Here is a 25575-nt window from a genome sequence, read left to right on the forward strand (position 1 = left end):
TAGGCCAGAAGCAATTTGGCAGGCTGATTGGTCTGCCCCCTAAAACAACCAGGTAGCCACCCTATCAACCAAATCCTTTAGCCCCACCCACTCATCACTGCAGCAAAGACTTGTATTTTGGAAACTTAGAGACGTTTCAGTTTCATCAGACCAACACTCTCCCCAGTTAAGGGAACTAATTAGCTAATTAGTTTGATACCTACTTGCAGCAAGGTCTCCACACACTAGCACTACTAGCTCCATCAGGTGTGGTGAATGCATATATGTACAACTCCTTTTTTTTTTTTTTCCTCTCTCTTTCTGTCTCCTTTTTTCATTCTATTGTCATTTTTTTGTTTGTATGTCTTAGTGAGTGTATGTATCTTCTGTTAGTTTGAGTCCTTCTCTGTGTGTACTACTTCTGTTTGCTGTAATATATATATATATTTTTTTTTGGTAGCTGTTCTAGTTGTCTGTTTATCTCTGTAATTTGAACATAGGAGACTTACCTGCCTTTAAAACAGCCACCACCACCCTTCCTCTCATCTTCCAGTGGCAGTGGTGTCACCATTAGAACTAAAGCTTCATCTGCTCCCAACACACACAACAAGGTGGCTGACTTCAGGCGTCCTAGAAGCAACAGTCCAAAAACCGACTACAGGATCTACACAACTACTGTTCATACACACAGAATCTAAAATCTGACTCAGGCTTCAGTGACAAACTCCACCTGACTGGCACATTTCTGTCAGGAAACTTGTTAACTGGGATGTATTGTTCTGTTACTTGAGAGTTGCTCACTTGGAATGACCTATGTTATATATACATACATTATGAAGGAACTATAAAATGAATGTAATTGAAATAGTACATATTGTATATTTTAGATGTAATACATAGTATGTACTAAAACATAATATACATTACATATTCTCAATGAGTTACATCCATGAAATAGAACTCTGAGCTCTAAATAATCCTATAGAGAAGATATTACCTTGATTTGCCCTCTTTTGTTGCTGTTTTTTTTTTGTTGCTGTTTTTATAAAATAATATCAACTATATTTATGAATTAACTGAGTGAAAAGGGCTATTGTACCATATCTAGCTGATACTGAATTTAAAGTTTATTTTTAAATGGAATGTTATTCAATATTTTCCCAATTCAAATGATAGAGTCAACAATTGTACCAGAAAGAGAATCACATAAACCAGATGATCTCTATCATCCATGGAATAAAAGCAGCCATATTTAGATCTGGCACTTCAAGTAGACTTCAAGATGAGTTAACCAATAAAAGTCAGGGATGGACATTAAATAGTGATCAAGGAATCAACCCATCAAGAGGATCTAGCATTAACATCTATCTGAAATAGCACATGCAAAATATAAAAATCCTTCCAAGACTCTTAATGCATTTGGCTACCATCAGTCACAGTGTAATATTAGTGCTAAAATATTTATTAATTAAAACAAAATGTCAAGCCAATTAAGTCTATGGCACCCTGTGGGAACTGGGGACCATGCAAACAAATCTGTAGTCTCCTGGTCTGTCTCTTTCTCTCCTCTTCCACCAATACTCCCCATTATATTGGCTCCTAGGTTCAATAATCTAATCAAACTGGCCCATAAATTCACATGGTGACAAGCCACGTATCCCTTGGTTATTCAGCCAGGATATGCAGCTCAGGCCTTTGCTATTCATCTGCTAAAGTTGGTTTAGGTTGGTTTCAAAAATGTCGGATTTTCTGTGCTTCAAGTAACTTGGTTATAAACTTTTCCTTAACAATTTATTCCTTAAAACATAGAAATTAAGTGGACTGGGAGAGATAATGTAATGTTTATCCAAAATATTTCATGTCTGAGACTCCACGGTCCCAGGTTCAATCCCCAGCACCAGCATTAAGCCAGAGCTGAGCAGAGCTCTGGTCTTTCTCTCTGTATATCTCTTATTAAAATAAAATATAAAAAAATTAGAAGTTCAAATAAAGTCTCTTGCCTGAATGTTTTTTTCCTTTCTTGCTCTGTTATCCAGAAAATTAAAGAATACTACAATATACAAAACAGCTAATGATAGAATTGAAGAGATACATCAACAGTAACAATAATCGTAGGCAAATTGAATTGAACACCATGCTTCTCAAACAAACAGATTTACCAGAAATAAAATTAATAAGGAAATAAGATCCCTAATCAAAAAGATAGATAGAATGGAATCAATAGAAATCTTAAGAATATGTCACTCTAAAAATGTAGGATACATATTTTGCTTGAGTCCACATACAACATTCTTAAGGATAAATCTGGGCCACGAAAACGCTATCAATAAATTCAGGAAAATTGAAATCATCTGAAAATTTTCTCAGACTAGTGGAATGAAAGTAGTCATCAATTCCAAACTTAGACCAGTCTCAAAAAAATGGAACTCAGCAACATGTTTCTAAACAACTTTTGGGTCAAGTTGAAAATCAAAGAGGAAGTTAACTTTTTTTTTTCTTGAAATGAGAAAATACAAACAATTAAAATATTTGGAAAATAGCAAAAGTAGTATGTTCAATGAAAGTTCATGTCAATACAGGCCAATATCAGGTAACTAGAAAAACATAATATTAACCTGGATCACATTTGAAGAATCTGGGAAAAGAAGAGTAAAATAAATTCAAAGTAAGTAGAAGGAGGAAAATAATTCAACTTAGGCCAGAAATAAATGGCACTTAAACACGCGGGAGTCAGGCTGTAGCGCAGCAGATTAAGCGCAGGTGGCACAAAGACAAGGACCTGCATAAGGATCCCACTTCTAGCCCTGGCTTCCCACCTGCAGGGAGGTTGCTTCACGAGTGGTGAAGCAGGTCTGCAGGTGTCTATCTTTCTCTCCCCCTCTCTGTCCTCCCCTCCTCTCTGCATTTCTCTCTGACCTATCCAGCAACAACGATGTCAATAATAACTACAATAAAACAACAACAACAAGGGCAACAAAAGGGAATAAATAAATAAAATTTAAAAAAAACAAGCAGGCTGGACAAAAGAGCTATAAAATTGTATTAAGCTAAGAGTTTGCTTTTTGAAATGGCAAGCAAAATGCAGGAACCCTTAGCTAAGTCCACAAGATAGATAAACCCTGGAATACCCTAATTGGATTACAAATCAGAAATCACAATATATACTCAAGAAACTCAAAGGATAATGAATGATTTCTATGAATAACTTGTGCCACAAGTCTGAAGAATCTAGAAAAGATGGATACATTGAAAGAATCATATAAATTTGCGAGACTGTTAGAGTTGAGAATAGGACTAGAAGATTGAATTAGGGCAGAGAGTAGCTTCCAAACTTGAGGAAAGTGTATGAATACAATTAACTTCTTATCACATTAATATGACCCAAAGCCTACATATACTCTCATATATAGATTGATGCATAGGATCCTGTGTAACCTCCAAGTCCCTGTCAACTTGAGCTTGCAGACCATGGTCACAGCTAGAAACATTCTAGAATGCATTTGTTTCAGGATCAGTCTTCCTTGAGTGGCAAACTCAGATGATCCACCCTTCATTCAGATTGTGGGGCAGTCCCTACAATCCCCTTTATATTTATATAATGCTCCTTGGACATCATCTTTCCAGAATATATTATTACTCCACCTACATGTTATCTATCAAGCTCGAGCAAAACTTGACTAAAGTCATAAGCCCCTAGGAACTTACCTAAAATAGACTTCCTAGCTTCTTTCCGCCCTAAGATTGCTATTCTCATCTGCTCTATTCCTACCTTTTGGTTGCTGTTTATGAAATAGTTTGTTCATCTTCATAGCTTAATGCCTTTCAGCCACCAAATTTCAGATGTTACTATGATTGCATCCTGACTTCCCTGGGCAGATGACCTCACCGATGTGCCTCACTTCTCCAGAGCTCTATCCCACTAGGGAAAGATAGAAACAGGCTAGGGGTATGGATTGACCTGCCCACATCCATGTACTGTGGAGAAGTAATTACAAAAATCAAAACTCCCACCTTCTTTACTCTATAAAGAATTTTGGTCCATACCCCCAGAGGGGGAGAAATGTTATGAGAAGATGACCAGAGGGCTCTGAACTCCAATTTCATCATTTCCAAAGAAAGAAAAAGAAAAAAGGTAGGATATTCAGAAGTAGTCACAGATGTAGGTGTGACTTAGAAAAGTGATATGGCAGGACCATAGAAAAATATGGGCAAGTATACATAAATATAGATAATTATGGAAATAATAGTCAACACATGTATGTGAACTTGGGAGAACTACTGCAGTTTCCAATGGAGGGAATAGGGGCACAGCACTCTGATGGTGGGAACAGTGTGGAATTATACCCCTGTCACCTCATAATTTTTCAAATATGTATTAAATCACTAATAAAATAAAAAATAACTATATGTCAATAATAGATTTGAAGCTATCTTATATCAGTAATTTCTTCTGATCTATGTTCAACCACTTGCTTTTGGGCTGTTTCTTCAACTATCTTAGAACTCATCCTACATGGAACCTAAATGATAAGGAGAGATCATCAAAGGGTATTTGCTTGGCAGTGCCTATTGAGACTATAGTGATCAGTCATGTTACATGGATTCAGCCCCACTGAATGTCTAACTGGAGCTTTGTAAGAAGCCCAGGGTGACTGATACCCTACTGCACCCAACAAATCAAAGGAAATGTGAAAAACATAATAAATCATCTTCATAAGGCACTAGGTTTTGGAGTGGTACTGTAGCATAGCAGCAGTTTACAGGACTTGAATGAGTAATACATTCATGTTTTATTGAAGTTTCTATTTCCATTTTTTTTGCATTAGCCTCTTATTCCCTTTTCCTGAGTTAACATATGCACATTATATGTATACTCTTCAGTGTTTATTTATCTTTCTGTCTTTGTAAAGTGTCTTCAGTTCACTTTGCAAGGAGGATGATATATGAGAATTTTGTTGTAAAATTCACATAATGTCCAAGTCAAGTTATATCATAACCTATTAAGCCTTTATTTTTTAGTTTCATAAAGAAAACAGATGAACAATAAAAAAATAAAATCCCATCCCTGACCTCAAGACAACAGAATTCTCTGTTAAATATTGCTGGTGCATAGAGAGGAAAAATTGTTTGGCTATGTAGCATTATCCAGTTTACTCTATCTATGTAAGCAAATCTACTTGAAAAAAATCACATTAATTATTTCTTTTATTTATTTATTATTGGACAGAGACAGAGATAAATTGAGAGGGGATGGGGAAATAGAGAGGGAAAGAGACAAAGACATTTGCAGCCCTGCTTTACCACTTGTGAAGCTTTCCCCTTAGAGGTGGGGGCCAGGGGCTTTAATCTGTGCCTTTGTTCAATGTAATGTGTGCACTTAACCAGGTGTACCACCACTTAATCCCTCATTAGTATTAGATATACTAAATTTTAATCCATAGAATAATAAAGAAATCGGTTTATGACCTCTAAGGCATTCTTTATCCGAGCAGTGATGTCTACAGGTGAGCATGACAGAGGTAATGAAATACCTAAATTCCTAAATTGGTGTCTAATAGAATTCTCAGCTCATTTATCTCAACATTTTCAATATCTAGTTTACTAAACAGAGAAATTAGAAATTACCCTTATATAATAACAATTATCATCTTGTTATTCAAAATACAATGTAGAACATTTAAATAAGATAATAACATGCAAATCTGAGTGTATTTTCTATACAAGCAACATAAGTAACAAGGCACTTATTAAAGAATATCTCATTTCATTAATGATTCCTGTACTCTTTCTCAACATGCAAATAATTCACTTGTTTCTGCCTTTAAAGAACTCGAGTGTGCTTTAAAGGAACATGGTTTCTATAGTCTTATATTAGGCAAGAGCAAATGCAATGACGCCAAAGTATCCTGAGCAAAGACTACAAAGCACTGAATAAAGAAAGTCCTTATAAATTTCTCTCTCACTAAGAGGAATGCATTAGAAGGAGGATACAAAGCAATCTTTACTTATATTCACCATTGAAAGAAGAGATTATATTGCCCATGTCCAAGTAAATGCTAGTTACATTTACTTTAAATCAAAATATGCTGATGTCTTATTGTAAAAAAACATTCATTTTATTAAAATTGTAGGCCATTAGCTCTTCCAGAGGAGAGTTGATACAAATAGAGTGTGTGGGATCTATGTTGTAACCTTCCATCCAAAGGACCTGACCCTATAATAGGCAGTTGATATACTTTTTAACATCCCATTAGTTCCACAGTGGAAACCAGTGAAATTTGAGGGAAATTTTATTATTATTATCTTTATTAATGATTTATAAAATTTTACACCATTCCCACCACCAAAGTTATGTGTCCCAATTCCCTTCGTTGGAAACTTGTGATTCTTCCAAGATCACAGATATGGATTGATTATTATTTCTACAACTATCTATCTACCTAATTTTCCGATTTTTTCCTGGGATCCTACTTTTCTTCTGTTTTAAGTCACAGCTACACCTATTGTTACTTCCTGTGACTTTCATTTTTTTCCTCTTCTCTCTCTGGGTCCTGATGGAACTGTATACCAATCAATAAAAGCAGAAGGATGTATATCAATCAATAAAATGTATACCAATCAATAAAGGTAGAAGGATGGAAATGGTCCTGCTTGACTTGTGTGCTCAGTTGACATACTCCCATAGATTCTGCCAATTGAACAATCAGCTAATTCACAAAGCCAGGGACTTTGAAGTGAATGTGGCATTTCTTTTATTTTCCAATCACACCTTTGGCCATATTCCTCTAATATTTCTCCATCTCTGGGAATATGGACCAAAATCCCTTTTTGGGGTGCAATTAGGATACAACAAATGATATTATCTCTGTCCATGTTGAAGATAAGAAAGTAAATTCTTATGATATATGACATTCTTACAGGAATGAAGTGGTATCTCATTTTTATTAGCATTTCTATAACAATCAATGACTTAGAGAGTTTTTTCATGTGTCTGTTGGCCTTTTGGATCTCTTCTTTGGTGAATTTTCTGTCCATATCCACTCCCCATTTTTGGATGGGGTCTTTAGGTTTTGTTTGTTGCTGACTTTGGTAAGCTCTTTATATATTTTTGCTATTAGCCTTTTCTGATATGATATATAAAGATCGTCTCCAATTCTGAAAGGGGTCTCTTTTTGGGTAGTGGTTTCTTCTGCTGTGCAAAAGTTTTTGATTTGTTGTAGTCTCACTGGTTTATTTTTGTTTTAGTCTTCTTTGTAATTGGATTTGTTTCATTGAAGCTATCTTTAAAATTTATGCGGAAATGAGTTCTGCCAATATTTTCCTCTAGGTGTTTGATACTTTCTGATATAACATCCAAGTCCCTGATCCATCTGAAGTTTCCTTTTGTGTGCGGTAAAATTTTGTAGTTCAGTTTCATTCTACATCTTTTAACCTAAATTTTCCAATATCATTTGTTTAAGAGACTCTCTTTTCCCCATTTAATAGTCTGGGCACCCTTGTCAAAGATTTTATGTCCATAGGTGTGGGGGCTTACTTCTGGGCTCTCAGTTCTATTCCACTGGTCAGTGTTGTCTATTCATGTTCCAGTACCAAGCAGTTTTGATTACAGTGGCTCTATAATCCACTTTGAGATCTGGAAGTGTGATGCCTCCAGATCTTTCTTTCTTCTCAAGATTGTTTTGGCAACTCTAGGTCTTTCTGGTTCCAGATAAAAACTTGTAGCTTTTGTTTTATTTCCTTAAAAAATGGGTGGGACCTTGATGGGTATTACATTGAATTTGTATATGCCTCTTGAGAGAATATTAATTTTATGTTAATTCTTCCAATCCATGAGCAGGGAATGTCTTTCTCCATTTTTGTATCTTTTTCTATTTCATTGAACAATGACTTATAGTTTTCAGTATACAAGTCTTTAACTTTGTTTATTAGGTTATATTTTATTGTTTTTTGTTGCTATAGTGAATGGGATTGATTTTGGAATTCTTCTTCGAACATATTTCTTGCATAAAGGAATACCACTAACTTTTATATGTTAATTTTGTAGCCTGACACTTTACTATATTGCCTGATAATTTCCAGAAACTTTCTGCTGGATTATTTATGTTTTTCTATGTATACTATCATATCATCTGCAAATAGTGAGAGTTTGACTTCTCTTTCAATCTGTATCCCTTTAATCCTTGCTCTTGTTTGATTTCTATGATAAGAACTTCCTATACATTACTATAGTATTGGTAATATCATAGTAATGGTGATAGTAGACAGCCCTGTCTAGTACCTTATCTGAGTGGGAATGCTTTCAGCTTCTCATCACTGAGTATGATATTGGCTGTAACTTTGCTGTATTTGGACTCTCCTATCTTAAGGAATTTTTCCATCTGTTCCCATGTTTTGTAGTGTTTTGATCATGAAGGGATGTTGAATTTTGTCAGAGGTTTTCTCTGCATCTATTGAGATAATCATGTGGATTTTGACTTTGTTTTAATTGATGTGGTGGATCACATTGATTGATTTACATATATTGGACCAACTTTGAATCCCTGAAAGAAATCTCACTTGGTCTTGATGAACAATCTTTTTAATGTACTGCTATATCTGGTTGGCTAGAATTTAGTTCAATATTTTAGCATCTATGTTCATTAGATCTGTATTTTTCTTCATTTGTGTGTCCCTGTCTGCTTTTGGTAAAAGGCTTATGTTGGCTTCATAGGGAGTATTGCTATTTCTTCAATCTTTTGGAAGAGCTTTAAGACAGCAGGTATTTCCACTGTAGTAGATATTGCAGGACACGTGTATTGCAGAACATATGCATATTACCATAAAGTTCCTAATGAAAAGGTTTCTACTTAGACATAGATGCCCTCCTCACCTACTTTGATTATACTCCCCTCACTCACTCCAAAACTAACCTTATCAAAATAAGGACTGCAAAAGCTGAATAAGGGCAAGAGACTTGATTACTTTAATGATGACTCTTTTGTCACTAACACGCCACCACATCAGCTGGGGCACTAGTCAGGGAGTCCTGAGATTCCCAAACAGACATGCTGGGCCTAAACCTCAAATAGATCTTTCTCTCCATTGTTACCAGTTATCTTTATCAGAAACAACACAATAGACCCCTTTGTGGGGCCCCTACAAACTTGCCCTCAATGTGGATTAACAATGGTAGAGAATAGTCCATTCTCTGAAGGAAAGCTGGACAACATAATGTATCTTCTACCTGAGGAAGAGGGGTCTTGAAATTGGTTCAGCTTGGAACATTCCTACTCATGACTACAGAATGTGAGCTTAGATCTACAAGGATGCAGAGGATACATAGGCTCCTAAGTTGAATATGGGCCCCAAATCAGATCAAATTGATGGGGTTTACAGTCACGTTTATACACCTTCCCCATGTTTGGGAGCTACTCTATTCCTTGATCCAGCTTTCTAGCCCTTAATCCATCCATGACATCATCTTTCCAGACAATAACTTAGATTCACCTGCATATCAGATGTCAGGCTCAGAAAAAACAAACAAACAAACAAAAAATCACTAGTATAGTCATGGGCCCTTTAGAATATAACTAAAATAGGCCTACTAGCTATCTACAAAATGGAGATCCCCAACTCTTCATCTGCACTATTACAGCCTTTAGGTTCATGGTTAGTCAACAATTTGTATGGCTTTATATGTTAAATTTTCTTTCAGCCATCAGGTTACAGATGCTACCATGATGCCAACTGGACTTACCTGGGCAGACAACCAATGCATCCTGGAGCTCCTCTTCCCTAGAACCCTGTTCCACTAGGGAAAGAGAGAGAGACTGGGAATATGGATTAACCTGTAAGTGCCCTTGTTCAGTGGGGAAGCAATTACAAAAGCCATACCTTCCACTTTCTACACCCCACAATGTCCCTGGGTCCATATTCCTTGAAGGATAAAGAATAGAGAAACTATTAGGGGAGGGGATGGGATAGGGAGTTCTGGTGGTGGAAATTGTGTAGAGTTGTGTCCCTCTTATCTTATGGTTTTTGTCAGTGTTTCCTTTTTATAAATAAAAAAAATTTTTGAATGAAGAACATGAAAGAGAGACCACAGCTCCACAGTTTCCTTCAATGCAGTGGGAACTGGGCTCAAACCTGGGTTGAGAACCTGGCAAAACAGCATATTATTCAACTGAGCTCTTACTGGCTCTGAACATCAATATCTTAACTGTGGCAACCTATTCTAAATGTTGAGAGAGCTCAGTACTGAACTTATTATCCATAAGACTCATACTGTGCAGGGATGTAACAAGTAAATAAATTGCAAACACAAGTGTTAGCTGAATCACAGTGCTATTAAGAACTGCAGTTTGACTTGTGAGAATGGGATCATGAGATTTAAGGATTAAATGCTAAAAAAAGGGTGGCCTTTATGAGATGGCATTTCATCTGAGACAAATGCTCGGAAGGACTAACATATGTAAAGTATTTGCATGTCATTTTCATATATATATATGTATGTGTATATCTAAACATACACACACACACATACACACACACCTGTATCTATATCATTGTCAGTATGTAGAGATAAAGGAAGAGATACCATATAGGACAAACAGTAAAATGTTATTATTTGGGATATAGGAGTGAAGTAATTCTTTTTGTTTATTAAAAAAAAAACTTCTTAATTTCGGGCATTAAGCCAGCCCCCCTGCTCCATTCTGCATTGCTGATACTATGGCCTATTTACATAATCATTGTTTTGCCTGAAAGATCCCCACCCATCCCAATTGATCTATCTTCTTTCTACCTTGAGACCCAACCTGCCTGCAGGGTAACATTAATGCCACTAGTTAAAACCCTTGCAACAGTTGCTAAGGAAGCTTCTACCTTCCCAGCGTGTTTTTGCCTTTCTCCACCCCCTTTCCTATCCATTTCTGTTTCTGACTTGCCACTTCTGGTTTTATCCTATGAAAGTATTGGCTCTTTGATCAATAGATCTTTTTTTCATTACCATGTTGCCACAAGTTCCTGAGTCATCTATCTCCCATGTCACTGAGTGAATAGCAGCCCAGGCTGAGAGCAGCCGAGTTCTCTCCAACTCAGAGAGCACGTGCCTGGGGAAGAAGCACCCCCATGCTAGCCCACACCTTGACGTAAGGATCCTGGATCGAGCCCCTGGCTCTCCACCTGCAGAGGAATCTCTTCACAGGCGGTGAAGCAGGTCCTTAGGTGTCTGTCTTTCTCTCCTCCTCTCTCTCTTCCCCTCCTCTCTCCATTTCTCTCTGTCTTATCCAGTAATGAATGATATCAACAACAACAATAGTAACCACAACAAGGCTACAACAACAAGGGCAAAAAAGAGGGGGAAAGATGGCCTCCAGAAGCAGTGGACTCATGGTGCAGGCACTGAGCCCCAGCAATAATCCTGGAGGCAAAAAAAAAAAAGCAAAAAAAAAAACAAAAACAAAAAACCAAACAAACAAACAAAAACTTCCTTGAAGGCTTTGTAGAATTAATTTATAAAACTATCTGGTATAGGACTATTATTGTTGTAATGGTTCTTAATGATTGTTTCAATTTCTTTGACTGTGATTGGCCTGTTAATATTTTCTAGTTCCTCTTGGCTTAATTTTGGAAGGAACTTTTCCATTTCTTCCATATCCTCTAACATTGTTCATAGAAGCCTCATATGATAGTATTAATTTCTCTGGTGTCTGTTGTGACAATTCCTCTTTCATTTACAATTATATTTATTTGAGTCTTCTGTGCCCCCCCCCCCACCACACTCCTTTTTTTAGTGATTCTGGCCAGTAGTTTATGAATTGTATTTACTCTTTCGAAGAACCAACATTTATCTCCATTGATCTGAGAGGCACCACCTCAGAAATAACTTTTGGTAAATCAAAAAAGTAGACAACTTCATTGCATACAACAAATTTGCTTTTATTTCTTAATTTAAATTTTATTAGAGCATTCCACCACATTTGTTGAATACTCAGTGACACCTTGTTGGTGAAAACTCTATTTACATAAGTTATAATAATACCACTAATATTTTAATGTGACTTGCTATGTGCTAAGCAATGGATTATTTTCCACATATTTAATGATTTATTCTCACAGAATCATTGTGAAATGTATTACTTGTGCTGTCACCATTTATAATATAAGAAACTGAGGCATAGGGCTATACCTTTGGCATGGTTACATCTCATTAGAGGTTGAAATGGAATTCTGTCCTTTCCAGGCAAAGTGAGTTGAGTTCGTGCTGGTAGCCACAGCACTGCATGGCTGCTCTAAAAGTATCCTTCTCAGATATGCACAGTGACTGTTTATTTACACATTCCTGTTAAAAGAATCTGAGAAATTTATCTGGGTGGGAAGTTCAAATCTGGGAGCATTTGTGTGGTTCTGCAGAGGAGTTGGCAGCACTTGAAGAACAAGAAGCTATGTTGTTTTAAATAATTTGTTCACTCACTCAGGTCATGTAAGGTCTTGAAGAAAAGCCGGTTGCATTAGACTGAGTGAAAGATGTAGTTGTCATGATTGCCGAGTGGGTTGAAGTGACAGAATAAATGACCTCCCTGCAACAACGCTGCTCTCCAGGAGCCAGGATGCGCAGCAAACTAGGGGGAATTTTAGGGCAATTTGAACAATATTTGCAGCAGTGGCAGCATATGGTTCTTTCTACACAGCAGGCAGCAGTAACAGGGAGTCTTTTTTAGGTCTCTGTTCTTATCACCTAAAACTTCCAAAGCTTAACTGACTGCCAGGATAATTACCCCCCCCCCCCCATACTGGAAGTTTCTTTAGATCCACTTCCAATATATTAAGGGAAGGAAAGAAAATAATCATTTTCGGGTTGAGCAGCCCTGGCCCTTGGATACTGATATATAGCAAATTGTAGCCCAATAGGAAATGAAACCACATTTCTTAAGGACAATTTTCAAATAAACCTATTATTTCCCTCCTTATTTTTAAGTACATAAAATTGTAATATACTTTCTAGATTTTACTATTTACAATGTTTAAAAGTGGGGATTGGAGTTAGAATTATGGTATGTTGGCACTGGAAGAGATCCATTTCAGCTAAAGTAACACTCTTATTTTATATTAATCATAACTACCATGCAAGCCTATGATGTGTAAGGATTGAATGAAACCCCAAGTAAAAAAGTCTATACTTTCCAATTGCCTACTGATCTTAATGCTTTCTCAAGCCTACAATCTAGGGTAAGTAATTAAACTTCTTTTTAGTTCAGTGAAACTGTTCAAGGAGTCCCATGGATCTCAAATCCATGGTTTTCCTTTCACTGAATTGTTTAAGAAAATAATAAACAGCCTCTACATCAGTGAAAGGATTATGCTATTTTGATTCACCAATGGTTTTGCAATGATGCAAAACCATTATTAGAAAGAAAGACTGGGGGCCGGGCAGTGATGTACCTGGCTGAGTGCACATGCTACAGTGACAAGGACCCTGGTTCAAGCACCCAGTCCCCACCTGCAGGGGAAAGCTTAACGAGTGGTAAAGCAAGGCTGCAGGTGTCTCTCTATCTCTCTGCCTCTCTGTCTCCCCCTCCCCTCTCAATTTCCCTCTGTCTCTATCTAATAAATAAAGATAATTTAAGAATTTTTTTAAAGAAAGAAATACCTAACAAGATCAGAAGGGAAAACACTAAGCACAACTTGGACTGGGTTGGTGAACTGCATCTAAGTAAAAGACTCTGGGGTGGTGGGGGAAGGTTCAGTTCCTGGAACATGATGGTAGAGGAGGACCTTGTATTGTTTTGTGGTAAAGTGGGGAATGATATGGATGTACAGACTGTTGTATTTCATTGTCAACTGTAAGCCACTAACCCCCAATAGAGAACTTAAAGAAAAGAAGGAGAGAAAAGAAAGAAAGAAAGAAAGAAAGAAAGAAAGAGAGAAAGAAAAAAAAGGAAGGAAGGAAGGAAGGAAGGAAGGAAGGAAGGAAGGAAGGAAGGAAGGAAGGAAGACCAATCTTTCCCTAGTGGGGCAGGGCTTTGGAAAGGTGGGGTTCCAGAGTGCATTTGTGAGGTCATCTGTCCAGGGAAGTAGGTTGGTGTCATCTGCAACTTGGTGGCTGAAAAAGCATATTAATATAAAGCAGAAATGATTGCTTAATAATCAGGAACCTAGAGGCAATAATATGGCAGATAAGATTTGGGGGGGGGGTCTCCATTTTGGAATAGGCTAGTCGTTCTACTTTAGGTACATCCCACGGGGCCCATGATTTTACTATATTTGCCTGAACCCAACATCTAGCATGCAGGTGGGCTAAGGTATTAACTTGGGAGATCATGTCAGAGTTGGAAATAGGACTAGAAATCTGATCAGGGAAGAGACTAGCTCCCAAATATAAGTACATAAATATTATTAAATGTAAACCCCATAGATTTAACCTGAGGCCCATATTCAGCACAGGAGCCTGTATTATCTCTGCATCCCTGTTTGCATTCTGTAGTCATAGCTAGGAACATTCTAGGCTGTACTCTTTGCAGGACCATCTTCCTTGAGTGGTAGAATATATTGACCTACCCTTCCTCCGGAGAATGGGGCAGTTCCTACCAATGTTGACCCACATTGAGGGCAAGGTCCTATAGAGGCCTACAAGAGAGTCCACTATGTTGTTCCTGATGGAGATGACCAGTTACAGTGGGGAGAGGGATCTGTTAGAGGTCTAGGACCAACATGGGAGTATGGATTGACCTACCAACACCCATGTCCAAGGGAGAAGCTAGGACAGAAACCAGACCTTCCACCTTCTGCTCCCCATAATGATCCTGAGTCCATGTTCCCAGAGGGACAAAGAACAGGAAAGCTTACAGTGGAGGGAATGTGATACAGAATTCTGGTGGTGGGAATTGTACTCCTCTTATGCTACAGTCTTGTCGATCATTATTAAATCAATAAAAATAATAAAAAATAAAAACCTGTTGGTATTTGCTATTTACAGCAACCAAACCTATCTACATAACATGAAGAACATTATTTCGGAAAGATATCAATGTCTACTAACATATTATTGCATTACTCCAGATTGCACACCAGCTGTGCAATTTGTGGTTCATCGTCAATATGGAATATGATTCACTCACTAAAACACATGATTGAACCATAACTATTATGTTTTCTGTGTGAGAAAAACAGGCACCTGAGATGAACTTCTAATTATTAATGATTTGATGATGATTATTTGCACAGCAAGAAAATTAAGAAAGAATATATACCAGATAAATGACTTGCCTAGTTGAGAGTGTGAATGCCAATGGGGGAATAGAAGTAAGTCTTTGGTAAAAGGGCTGCCAAGAAAAAAGAAAATTTTCACCTTAGAGCATGTGATAGACACTTGTTTAAAATCTCTACACATGTAGAAATGGCATTAAAATGTCATATTAAAACAGTATGCCGTGGGCGGGTGGGTAGGGAGAATACAGATCCAAGAAGGATGACAGAGGACCTAGTGGGGGTTGTATTGTTATATGGACAACTGGGAAATGTTATGCATGTACAAACTATTGTATTTACTGTTGAATGTAAAACATTAATTCCCCAATAAAGAATTTTTTTAAAAAGCAATGATAAAAAAAACAAACACTATACCAGACTTCTGTTCCCAAGAAAACAAAACACATTTGCAAAGAGGAATATTAGTATATATTATAAGAATTTGCAGGCAGGAGGACGGTTAGTTATGCAAAGGGATTCTTACTAGAGGCTTCCAAGTCCCAGGTTTAGTCCCACATATCAGAGCTGATAGAAAAAAAGAAAGAAAGAAAACAATAACAACAAAAGAGGGACATTTAAGCCATAGAATGGTCTAACATGCCCAGGAATTAGAGACAGAAAAGTTATATGTAAATCTAATCACTTTAATTTTCCATTTGAATGTATGAGGAAATTCCTCAAATTTCACCTGGTAGAGCAGAAGGAGGCCCAGGTTCCAGTTTGAATATTACATTTGTAATTTCCTAGTACTGTGATTGATACTAAACAGTTTCTACATTAGAACAAAGATAGAATCAAATATATTGTGTGAGAATTAAATGGGATTGCAGAATTTAATAATTAAATCAGTATTCTGTTTCAATAATTTTAAAAGTATTTTTCTTATATAATTTAAGTATCTATTTATAGTTCTACATATATATACCTAATATATAATCTATATATGTGAATATATATGTATATATATATATACACACTAAAACTTTGAAGTTTAAATTTGAACACTGACAACTTTACAATGACTAAGTTCTGTGTTATTTTATGCTCTTTAAAAAAGCTATTATTGTAGTGATTAGGAAAATTAATAAGATCCAAATTTATCAGGAAGACTTCATAGTGCGAGGTATTAGACGCTGGGTGGAATTTGTATTAGAGATAACCTTTCAGGTAGAGGGAAAAGTTGAGCAATATTCTTTCTGGATTTATACTGAATGCATTTCATGTTGTAGAAATTAGGAAATTACTACATTACATATGAAAGGCTCTTCAGTCTCATATGACACTGAAAATAGGAAAAACAATTCAGATTAACTCTGTAGGAAATGAAAAAATTCACAGTTGTTTCATTTGTTGTGGGAGGTATATAGAAATGAAAAGGAAGAAAAGAAATGACATCATCAAACTAATATTCAAGGATGTTCCTTATATATAACATGCAGACTTTGCAACACTACTTTAATTTTATTTATTTACTTATTTACCAGAGCGCTTCTCAGCTTATAGTGGTGATGGAGGGGCTGTGGGGACAAAGGAACCATCTTGCACTGCTGGTGGGAATGTAAATTAGTTCAACCCCTGTGGAAAATAGTCTAGAGAACTGTCAGAAGGTTAGAAGTAGACACACACACTATGGCCCTGCAGTTCCTCTCCTGGGGATATAGCTGAAGAAGCCAAACACACCCATCCAAAATGATCTGTGTATACATTCCTTTGTTGATGAAAAATACTTAAAAATAAAGTTTTATTAGTAAAAGTGATAAATTCTAGGGATTGTCTTATGCATATGATGTATACATACATATTGTAATCTGCTACTGATGAGTAAACACTACAGGAAGAATAAGAGTCAAACCTGAAGTGAAGCACTACTTTTTAGCTTTTCAAATTCCCTACAAATCCCCAAAGACTCTTATTTATAAGACCTGAGTCAAAGTCTTAGTCTAAGTTTACGGCTAATTAATCTACCTGCTCTATTTCAGCAATTTGAGATTGTTGAATTGTCTTCTCCTATTTACCTGCTGGACAGAAACAAGCTTGGAGGAATTTGCCTAAGAAAGGTGGCTTGTTTCCCTTTCAGATCTTCTTAGTCAACTTCTGTTGATCATCCCATACTCATCTTTATCTTTCTGACTTAGCTCACTTAACATAATTCCTTCTAGCTCTGTCCAAGATGGGTCAGCAAAGGTGGGTTCATTGTTCTTGATAGCTGCATAGTATTCCGTTGTGTATATATACCACAGCTTTCTCAGCCACTCATCTGTTGTTGGGCACCTGGGTTGCTTCCAGGTTTTAGCTATTATGAATTGTGCTGCTATGAACATAGGAGTACACATTTCTTTTTGGTTGGGTGTTATGGAGTCCTCGGGGTATAATCCCAGGAGAGGAATTACTGGATCATGTGGAAGGTCCATGTCTAGCCTTGTTAGAGTTTTCCAGACTGCTCTCCACAGAGGCTGTACCAATTTACATTCCCACCAGCAATGTAAAAGGGTTCCTCTGTCCTCACATCCTCTCCAGCATTTGTTGCTGCTGTCCTTTTTGATGTATGCCATTCTTACAGGAGTGAGGTGGTATCTTAGTGTTGTCTTAATTTGCATTTCTCTGACAATCAGTGACTTAGAGCAGTTTTTCATATGTTTGTTAGCCTTTTGGATCTCCTCTGTGGTGAATGTTTTGTTCATATCCTCTGCCCATTTTTGGATGGGGTCATTTGCTTTTTTTGGTGCTAAGTTTGCTGAGCTCTTTATATATTTTGGTGATTAGTTTCTTGTCTGATGTATGGCATGTGAAGATCTTCTCCCATTCTGTGATGGGTCTCTCTGTTTGTTTAATAGTTTCTTTGGATGTGCAGAAGCTTTTCAATTTATTTGGCTTTGTATGTTAAATCTCTTTTCAATCACCAGGTTCCAGATGCCATCAGGATGCTAGCCAGGCTTCCCTGGATTGAAGACCCCACCAATGTGTCCTGGAGCTCAGCTTCCCCAGAGACACACACTACTAGGGAAAGAGAGAGGCAGACTGGGAGCATGGACCGACCAGTCAACGCCCATGTTCAGCGGGGAAGCAATTACAGAAGCCAGACCTTCTACCTTCTGCAACCGTCAATGACCCTGGGTCCATGCTCCCAGAGGGATAGAGAATGGGAAAGCTATCAGGGGAGCGGGTGGGATATGGAGATTGGGTGGTGGGAACTGTGTGGAGTTGTACCCCTCCTACCCTATGGTTTTGTTAATTTATCCTTTCTTAAATTAAAATAAAAAAGGTGGCTTGTAAAATAGGATTTTATCAACTTGTATGAAAATGAAAAACTAAATTGCTCAGATATTCCATACCTTCATATCACATAAATTATGTGGTAAAAAGAGGTAGAAGGCAATAAAATTTATTTAGAAAGCAACAAAAAAAAGATTTAAAAAATCTATTTAAGGAAATAATAATCTGGCACAATGCACATTCTTATGAAACCATATATGGACCTACTGTCCAGTGCACAGATCATCAAAAACTATTATAGGAATTATACCTCAAATCAACCTCCCTATGATTAAGAGAGAATAAATGTTTATGTAGGTGGAAGTGAAAGAGGGTTAGAAAACCAGGAAGTGGAATTTTGGACAATCAAGGAGCGAGCCATCCAAGCCTCACAAACTTTCCAGCCTCCTGGACTATGGTTCCCAGAACTAACTTACTCCTAGGACAGTGTCTATAATTAGTCTTAATTATTTTGTATTATTTTTATGGATAAGGTAAACATGAATAGGTCATAGCAAGAGATATCTTTTTGCTTTCTGAATTCTAATTTATATTCTCGAGTCAAGGTCAATTCAATTTATTAATCTCAGATCATCTCCATTCAAAAAGTTGGTGTTAGACAGTTTTGTTTTGTTCGGCCTCAGGCTCATTGAGCTCATTGTGATAAATATTAAAACAAGTTCATATATAAAAGTGGAGACAAGCAGCAGAAGTAATTAATTCTTTGTGAAAGTAAAAATATCCCTCCTTCATAGAGGAAGTTACATTACTATAAAGCTGAAATGATATATAATTCTAACTAGTGACAAAAATAAAGAACACATTGTACATTGAGAAAAGTTGGTATAGAGGATATAGAAAAAGTGGGGTTTGATACAGCAAATCCTAACAAAGGGACTTTTTAAAGTTAACCCAATTACCAAACAGTGTGATTATAACAATAACTATCTATTGTATTCTTGAATCCTAAGACAGCAGGAACCTCACATTTCCATTAAAAAGCCTATATTTCCCCCAGTCCTGGAACCTTAGGGTGGGGTGCATTTTCCTGCATGCTTCTTTTAATTCATATCAAATAATATTGCATCCGCCAATCCCAACCTAATCAACCCAACGAGTGCCACCTCAACATGCTTCACTTAAGACTGTGTCCAGAGACTTCAGGTGTGGAATTACAGCCCTTCAGCTTCATTACTCAGGTGAGACCTTTCCTTTCATAGTATTTTCTAATTCCATTCCAGGCGGTTCACTTCCTAACAAAGTCCCAAAACCTAAATATATAGGCTGGTTCCGTGAGATAGAGCATATGTTCTCATGTATCTATAAAGTAGGGCAAAATATATACCTGAAAGCAGAAGTACACAATAGTCTGCAGTGAGTACCCCTCAACACTTCATCAGCACTATTCCAGTCTTTAGGTCCATGACTGTTCAACAATTTGTTTGGCTTTGTATTTTAACTCTCTTTTCAGCCACCAGGTTCCAGATGCCATCAGGATGCCGACCAGACTTCCCTGGACTGAAGACCCCACTAATGTGTCCTGGAGCTCAACTTCCCCAGAGAACCACCCTACTAGGGAAAGAAAGAGGCAGGCTGGGAGTATGTTCAGTGGGGAAGCAATTACAGAAGCCAGACTTCTACCTTCTGAATCCCACAATGACCTTGGGTCCATACTCCCAGAGGGATAAAGAATAGGAAAGCTGTGGTCCGGGAGGTGGTGCAGTGGATAAAGCACTGGATTCTCAACCATGAGGTCCTGAGTTCTATCCCCGGCAGCACATGTACCAGAGTGATGTCTAGTTCTTTCTCTCCTCCTATCTTTCTCATGAATAAATAAATAAATTCTTAAAAAAAAAAAAGAATAGGAAAGCTATCAGGGGAGGGGATGGGATATGGAGATCTGGTGGTGGAAATTATGTGGAGTTGTACCCCTCTTGTCCTATGGTTTTGTTAATGTCAAAAGAAAGAAAGAAAGAAAGAAAGAAAGAAAGAAAGAAAGAAAGAAAGAAAGAAAGAGAAAGGAAGAAAAAGAAAGGAAGAAAGGAAGGAAGAAAGGAGGAAGGAAGAAAGAAAGAAAGAACAAAAGAAAGAAAGAAAGAAAGAAAGAAAGAAAGAAAGAAAGAAAGAAAGAAAGAAAGGGAGGGAAAGTGGGGTTTGGAAAGCATAGTTTGGCATGACTGAACAATCTTTCATAAGGGAAAAGCGAAAAGTGGGGAGGTTAGGAGATACAAGAAAGTCTACAATCTCCTGTTAAAGAACATAAGCTTTGGAATACTAATCAGCTATTAAAAAATGGTGAATTCACCTTCTTCACCCCATCTTGGACGGAGCTTAAAGGAATAATGTTAAGTGAGGTAAACCAGAAAGAGGGAGATGAATATGGGATGATATCACTCATAAACAGAAGTTGAGAAATAAGAACAGAAGAGAAACCACTAAGCAGAACTTGGACTGGAGTTGTTGTATTGCACCAGAGTAAAAGACTCTGTGTGTGTGGGGGGGGGTCAGGTCCTGGAACATGATGGCAGAGGAGGACCTAGTAGGGCTTGAATTGTTATGTGGAAAACTGGGAAATGTTACACATGTATACACTATTGTTTGTTACTGTCAACTGTAAACCATTAACTCCCCAATAGATTAAAAAAAAAAAGAATATAGGCTGTAGTCCACAATTTCTATGGAATGACTAATGAAGACAAGATTTAGAAGTTGAGGTTAGCCCTAACGATGCTTATGATGTTCATACAAACATATTTCCATACTTTTAATTGCAGGTGGCTACTGTAACATAATAAAAAAATCAGTATACTTCTGAAAAATTATTAACTAAATTGATCATTTAAAACTATACAAGTTTGTTATCTTATCGTCCTGGAGAGAAGTCTGAAATAGACCCCTAAGAATAAAATAAAGGTGTCAGGAAAACTAACTTCTTTTTTTTTTTTTAATTTTTTATTTAAGAAAGGATTAGTGAACAAAAGCATAAGGTAGAAGGGGTACAACTCCACACAATTCCCAACACCCAATCCCCATAACCCAACCCCTCCCATGGTAGCCTTCCCATTCTCTATCCCTCTGGGACCATGGACCCAGGGTCATTGAGGGTTGCAGAAGGTAGAAGGTCTGGCTTCTGTAATTGCTTCCCCGCTGAACATGGGTGTTGACTGGTCGGTCCATACCCCCAGTCTGCCTCTCTCTTTCCCTAGTAGGGTGTGACTCTGGGGAAGCTGAGCTCCAGGACACATTGGTGGGGTCTTCAATCCAGGGAAGCCTAGCCAGCATCCTGGTGGCATCTGGAACCTGGTGATTGAAAACTAACTTCTTTCTGGAGAGTATAATGGTGAGTCTCATTACTTACAGTTTTCAGCTTCCAGAGATTGCCTGGATTCCTTGACTTGTGGACTGTTTCCATCTTTTAAAGCAGCAATGGCTGTTTAAATATGCCTCATGCTGTATAATACTCTAACTCTACCTTTCTTTCTTACCTCTAATATATCTTGCGATTACATCTGGATAGCAATGCCAAGTCAAACAACAAGTTAGGAGCCTTTTTCTCCTCTTCATCAAAATCAACCTATTCAGTTCTTGAAGATTCTATGTGGGCATTTTGGACCACTACTTTTCATACAATACATATTTCTGTGTACATTTTTCCAATATCACATTTGTATAACACTATCCTATAATAATAATAGTACATTGTAGGCTTATCATATATAAGATCATAAGATGCAAATAAATCTTGCTTATGGAACCTTTATAAATAAATGAGCTGGTTGCTTATCTTTCTTGAGAAAACTCAGCAATGTAGTAACATTGATCATTTAGATAACACTTTATTTGTTAAGAACAAAATATTACAAACTTCTTTTTTTTTAACTCTCCCCATCCCACCTCAGAATAATCTTTTACTTTGGTGCAATCTACCAATTCCAGTCCAAGTTCTGCTTTGTGTTTTCACTTCTGATCTTGTTTTTCAACTTCTGCATGACAAACTTTTATTTTAAGAGCTAGAGAAATTAAATTAAAATTACAACATTTAGCATATTGGCAATCTCTTACAGGTACATGCAGAATAAGTACATATTTTGAAATAAAATCACAATTTATACATTTTAATGAAAAGAGAAGACTTGATAAAAATTGCATACTTAATCAGATGAACTTTAATAAATGGTGGGTAAATGTTAGAAATGTATCCATTATGATTCTTAAGAGTTTTCAGAAGTTTTTTTTATTATAAATAATAGTTTTTGAATGTGCACTTTTACAAACAAAAATCAACATTAGCTTCATGTATGTTTTAATATTTACAATATCTTTTAAGATGAGAAGTTAAAAGAGACTATTAAAATGTGTACTATACTACATCTAAATTTTAAAAAACCCTCAATTATACTAATCTATAGAGAGGTTATACTTAGAGGTTACAGAATAGAGTGCTTGTTTTATACACACTTTTTACATTTACAGGCATAAACAGTATCATATTTTGACATGTCTATATATAACTTAGTATGTCATAATTTCTGAAGTATAGAAATAGCATATAACTCATTTTACTGTTAAACTAAGAAGCTCATTCTAATGTTAAACTAAGAAAAGGTCATAAATGTTTTCATTTGTGAAGCGTTAGTATTTTTTAAAAAGAACATTGGAACAGGAAATGGATATAACAAATAGATAGATAGATAGATAGATAGATAGATAGATAGATAGATAGATATAGATATTGTTTTAGCAGAAATTTAAGTTCAGGCAATTGACAAAAGGATGCTGTTTCTATTCAACTTGTTATTTTACCTCTATAATTTCTCATCTAGTTTGAAAAAGGCCTACAAGTTTACTGAACATACATCTCATTGTTATAACAGTCATTCCTTTCTTACTGTTTTATATTCTGCCCCTTCATTCTCCTATGTTCCACTTTCTGTAACGGAGCTCATTACCAACGTGATAGGGGACTAGTTTCAAAGGCAACATGAGTCACAAAGATATCAAGCCAGTGGTTCCCTTCAGGACATTCATATATTTTTTGTATGTGTTAGAAAGAAAATTTTTTCCTTGAGCACAATGATATCACTCCTGAGAAACCAATTATTTTCCAAATATCTGAAATACAATTTTTTGACACAACTAACTTATGCCATGTAGGAAAGTATACCCTAACTTATGGTACCTGATTTTACCTTCTACTATGAAGAATTCTTACACTGTAAATGGAAAAAAGTGATTTAAAGCATTAGACTATGTATCAGCTGAGATAGATAATTTGTTAAAGTAATGTCTACATATTGGATATCTACATTTTGGCTTTTTTTTTTTTGCTATTTGTGTAGAAAAAAATTGTTCATAATTTTCTGTTTACCTTAAACATCCAAAACAACAAGGAACATTTTTGAACAATCTATAATATTCTTCTTGGATCTGAAAAAAGAAAAATAAAAGAAAAAACAGTTAGATAAAATTGTAACAATCACACCAATTTTCCAATCACATTGTTCTATCTTGTTTTTTAAATTATTATTTCTTTCTGATTACTCTCAGAATATGCACAAATGAACAGACACTATACTTATATTTCTACCAGCAAGCTTTTGAAGGCTATCTCTTTAATCAGCTAGGCATTTAAATGTATTTCATTCTAAAAGTATTACATTTAGATATTTAAAATATTTTGTTTACTTATTGAATAGAGAAAGAAACTGAGACAAAACAGGAGAAATATGGTGAGAGGAGGAGAGACACCCATTGTGAAATGTCCTTCTTGCAAGTGGGGATGAGGGGGGGGGTGGGGGAGAAGGAGGTTGAGGGGTCAGGGAAGAGGAGGGGTGGAGGAAGGAAAGGGCAAGGGAGTGGGGAAGTTGAACCCTGCTTCTTGTGCTTCCCAATTTCAGTTACTGTTAAGTGTCATAGATTCACAAGAATAAGATTTTTTTACCAAACTGATATGTGATACTACATGAATATACTGCTGGGTTCACAAAATAACAGTTTTTTTTTTTTTTAAAGTTTACCTTTCTAGACAAGACACACAGAAATAAGAAGATAAACAGCCCCTGGAAGGCATTGCTGACTGTGAAGAGATAAGCAGTGGTGACTGATGCATGCACAACGTGCAGAATTCCAAAGATCCAGGTGGTACCAAGAAGGAACAGCAAAGCAAGGGCACCTCTGGCACATGATCTGTAACATTTGAAACATTTCAGTTAAGAAAACTAGCTGTACTCAATACAACCTTGCATGTCTCAAACTATATGGAAAATGATCTGTTGGTAGAAATATGAAATCTTTTGGAATGGATAAGCTGTGTAGCAGTCACATGGAACATTCTGTAGGGTATGATACTGAGCTATGATCAGGCTTTGCTCCCCAAACCAAGGTAGCCCTATTAAAAGATGGCAAAAAATATTAAATCAAATTATTTTTATACCTGATATATTACAGTGTGTGTGCTTTTATGATGTCTAGTCTAACGTTGCAGTAATTCTCAAAGGTAAGACAAATATTTGTTAGGGAGCATTTTCCCAAAGAAACCTTGAAAAATGGACCATGTGAATTTAGGTAAGCAGAAGTGAAAGACATTTAAAAAAGCCTTCTGCTTTCTTCAGGTTTAGCAGATAAGACTATAAGATATAAAAGTAGACCTTTTTTTGTATTTCTTTTAAAAAAATTTATATTTATTTATTCCCCTTTTTTGCCCTTGTTTTTTTTTTTATTGTTGGAGTTATTATTGTTGTCATTGCTATTGTCGTTGTTGGATAGGACAGAGAGAAGTGGAGAGAGGAGGGGAAGACAGAGAGGGGAAGAGATAGACACCTACAGACCTGCTTCACCACCTGTGAAGCTACTCCCCTGCAGGTGGGAAGCCAGAGGCTGGAACCAGGATCCTTAATGCAGGTCCTTGCACTTTGTGTCACCTGGGCTTAACCTGCTATGCTACCACCCGACTCATTTTTTTGCATTTCTAATACACTTCCTTCAACATATATTCAAGTTGAATAGTTTAAAAAAATTAAAAACTGTACACAGATATAAACAACCTTTCCTATTTTCACTATACTGCTTGTATCTTAGTTAAACACAATGTTTAGCCAAAACCAGGAGACAACCCAG

General features: G+C 36.6%; 1 protein-coding gene across 2 annotated transcripts in view; it reads right to left on the reverse strand.

Annotated features, from left to right (window-relative positions):
* Nucleotides 1-22279: 22279 nt before the first annotated feature.
* ADGRL4 (adhesion G protein-coupled receptor L4) overlaps nt 22280-25575 on the reverse strand; it is a 112841-nt gene continuing 109545 nt past the window's right edge. The window contains exons 15-17 of one of the 2 annotated variants that reach the window (XM_060202228.1): nt 24477-24645; nt 23828-23886; nt 22280-22469 (exon numbers count right to left, since the gene is read on the reverse strand). In XM_060202228.1, coding sequence (XP_060058211.1) covers nt 22463-22469; nt 23828-23886; nt 24477-24645 — 235 coding nt within the window. In that variant the 3' untranslated portion in view covers nt 22280-22462. Of the gene's footprint in view, nt 22470-22677; nt 23887-24476; nt 24646-25575 lie in introns of those variants that run through there. The other variant, XM_016191325.2, reaches the window with a different exon arrangement.

This window comes from Erinaceus europaeus, chromosome 11, assembly GCF_950295315.1.
Source record: "Erinaceus europaeus chromosome 11, mEriEur2.1, whole genome shotgun sequence".
NCBI lineage: Eukaryota > Metazoa > Chordata > Mammalia > Eulipotyphla > Erinaceidae > Erinaceus > Erinaceus europaeus.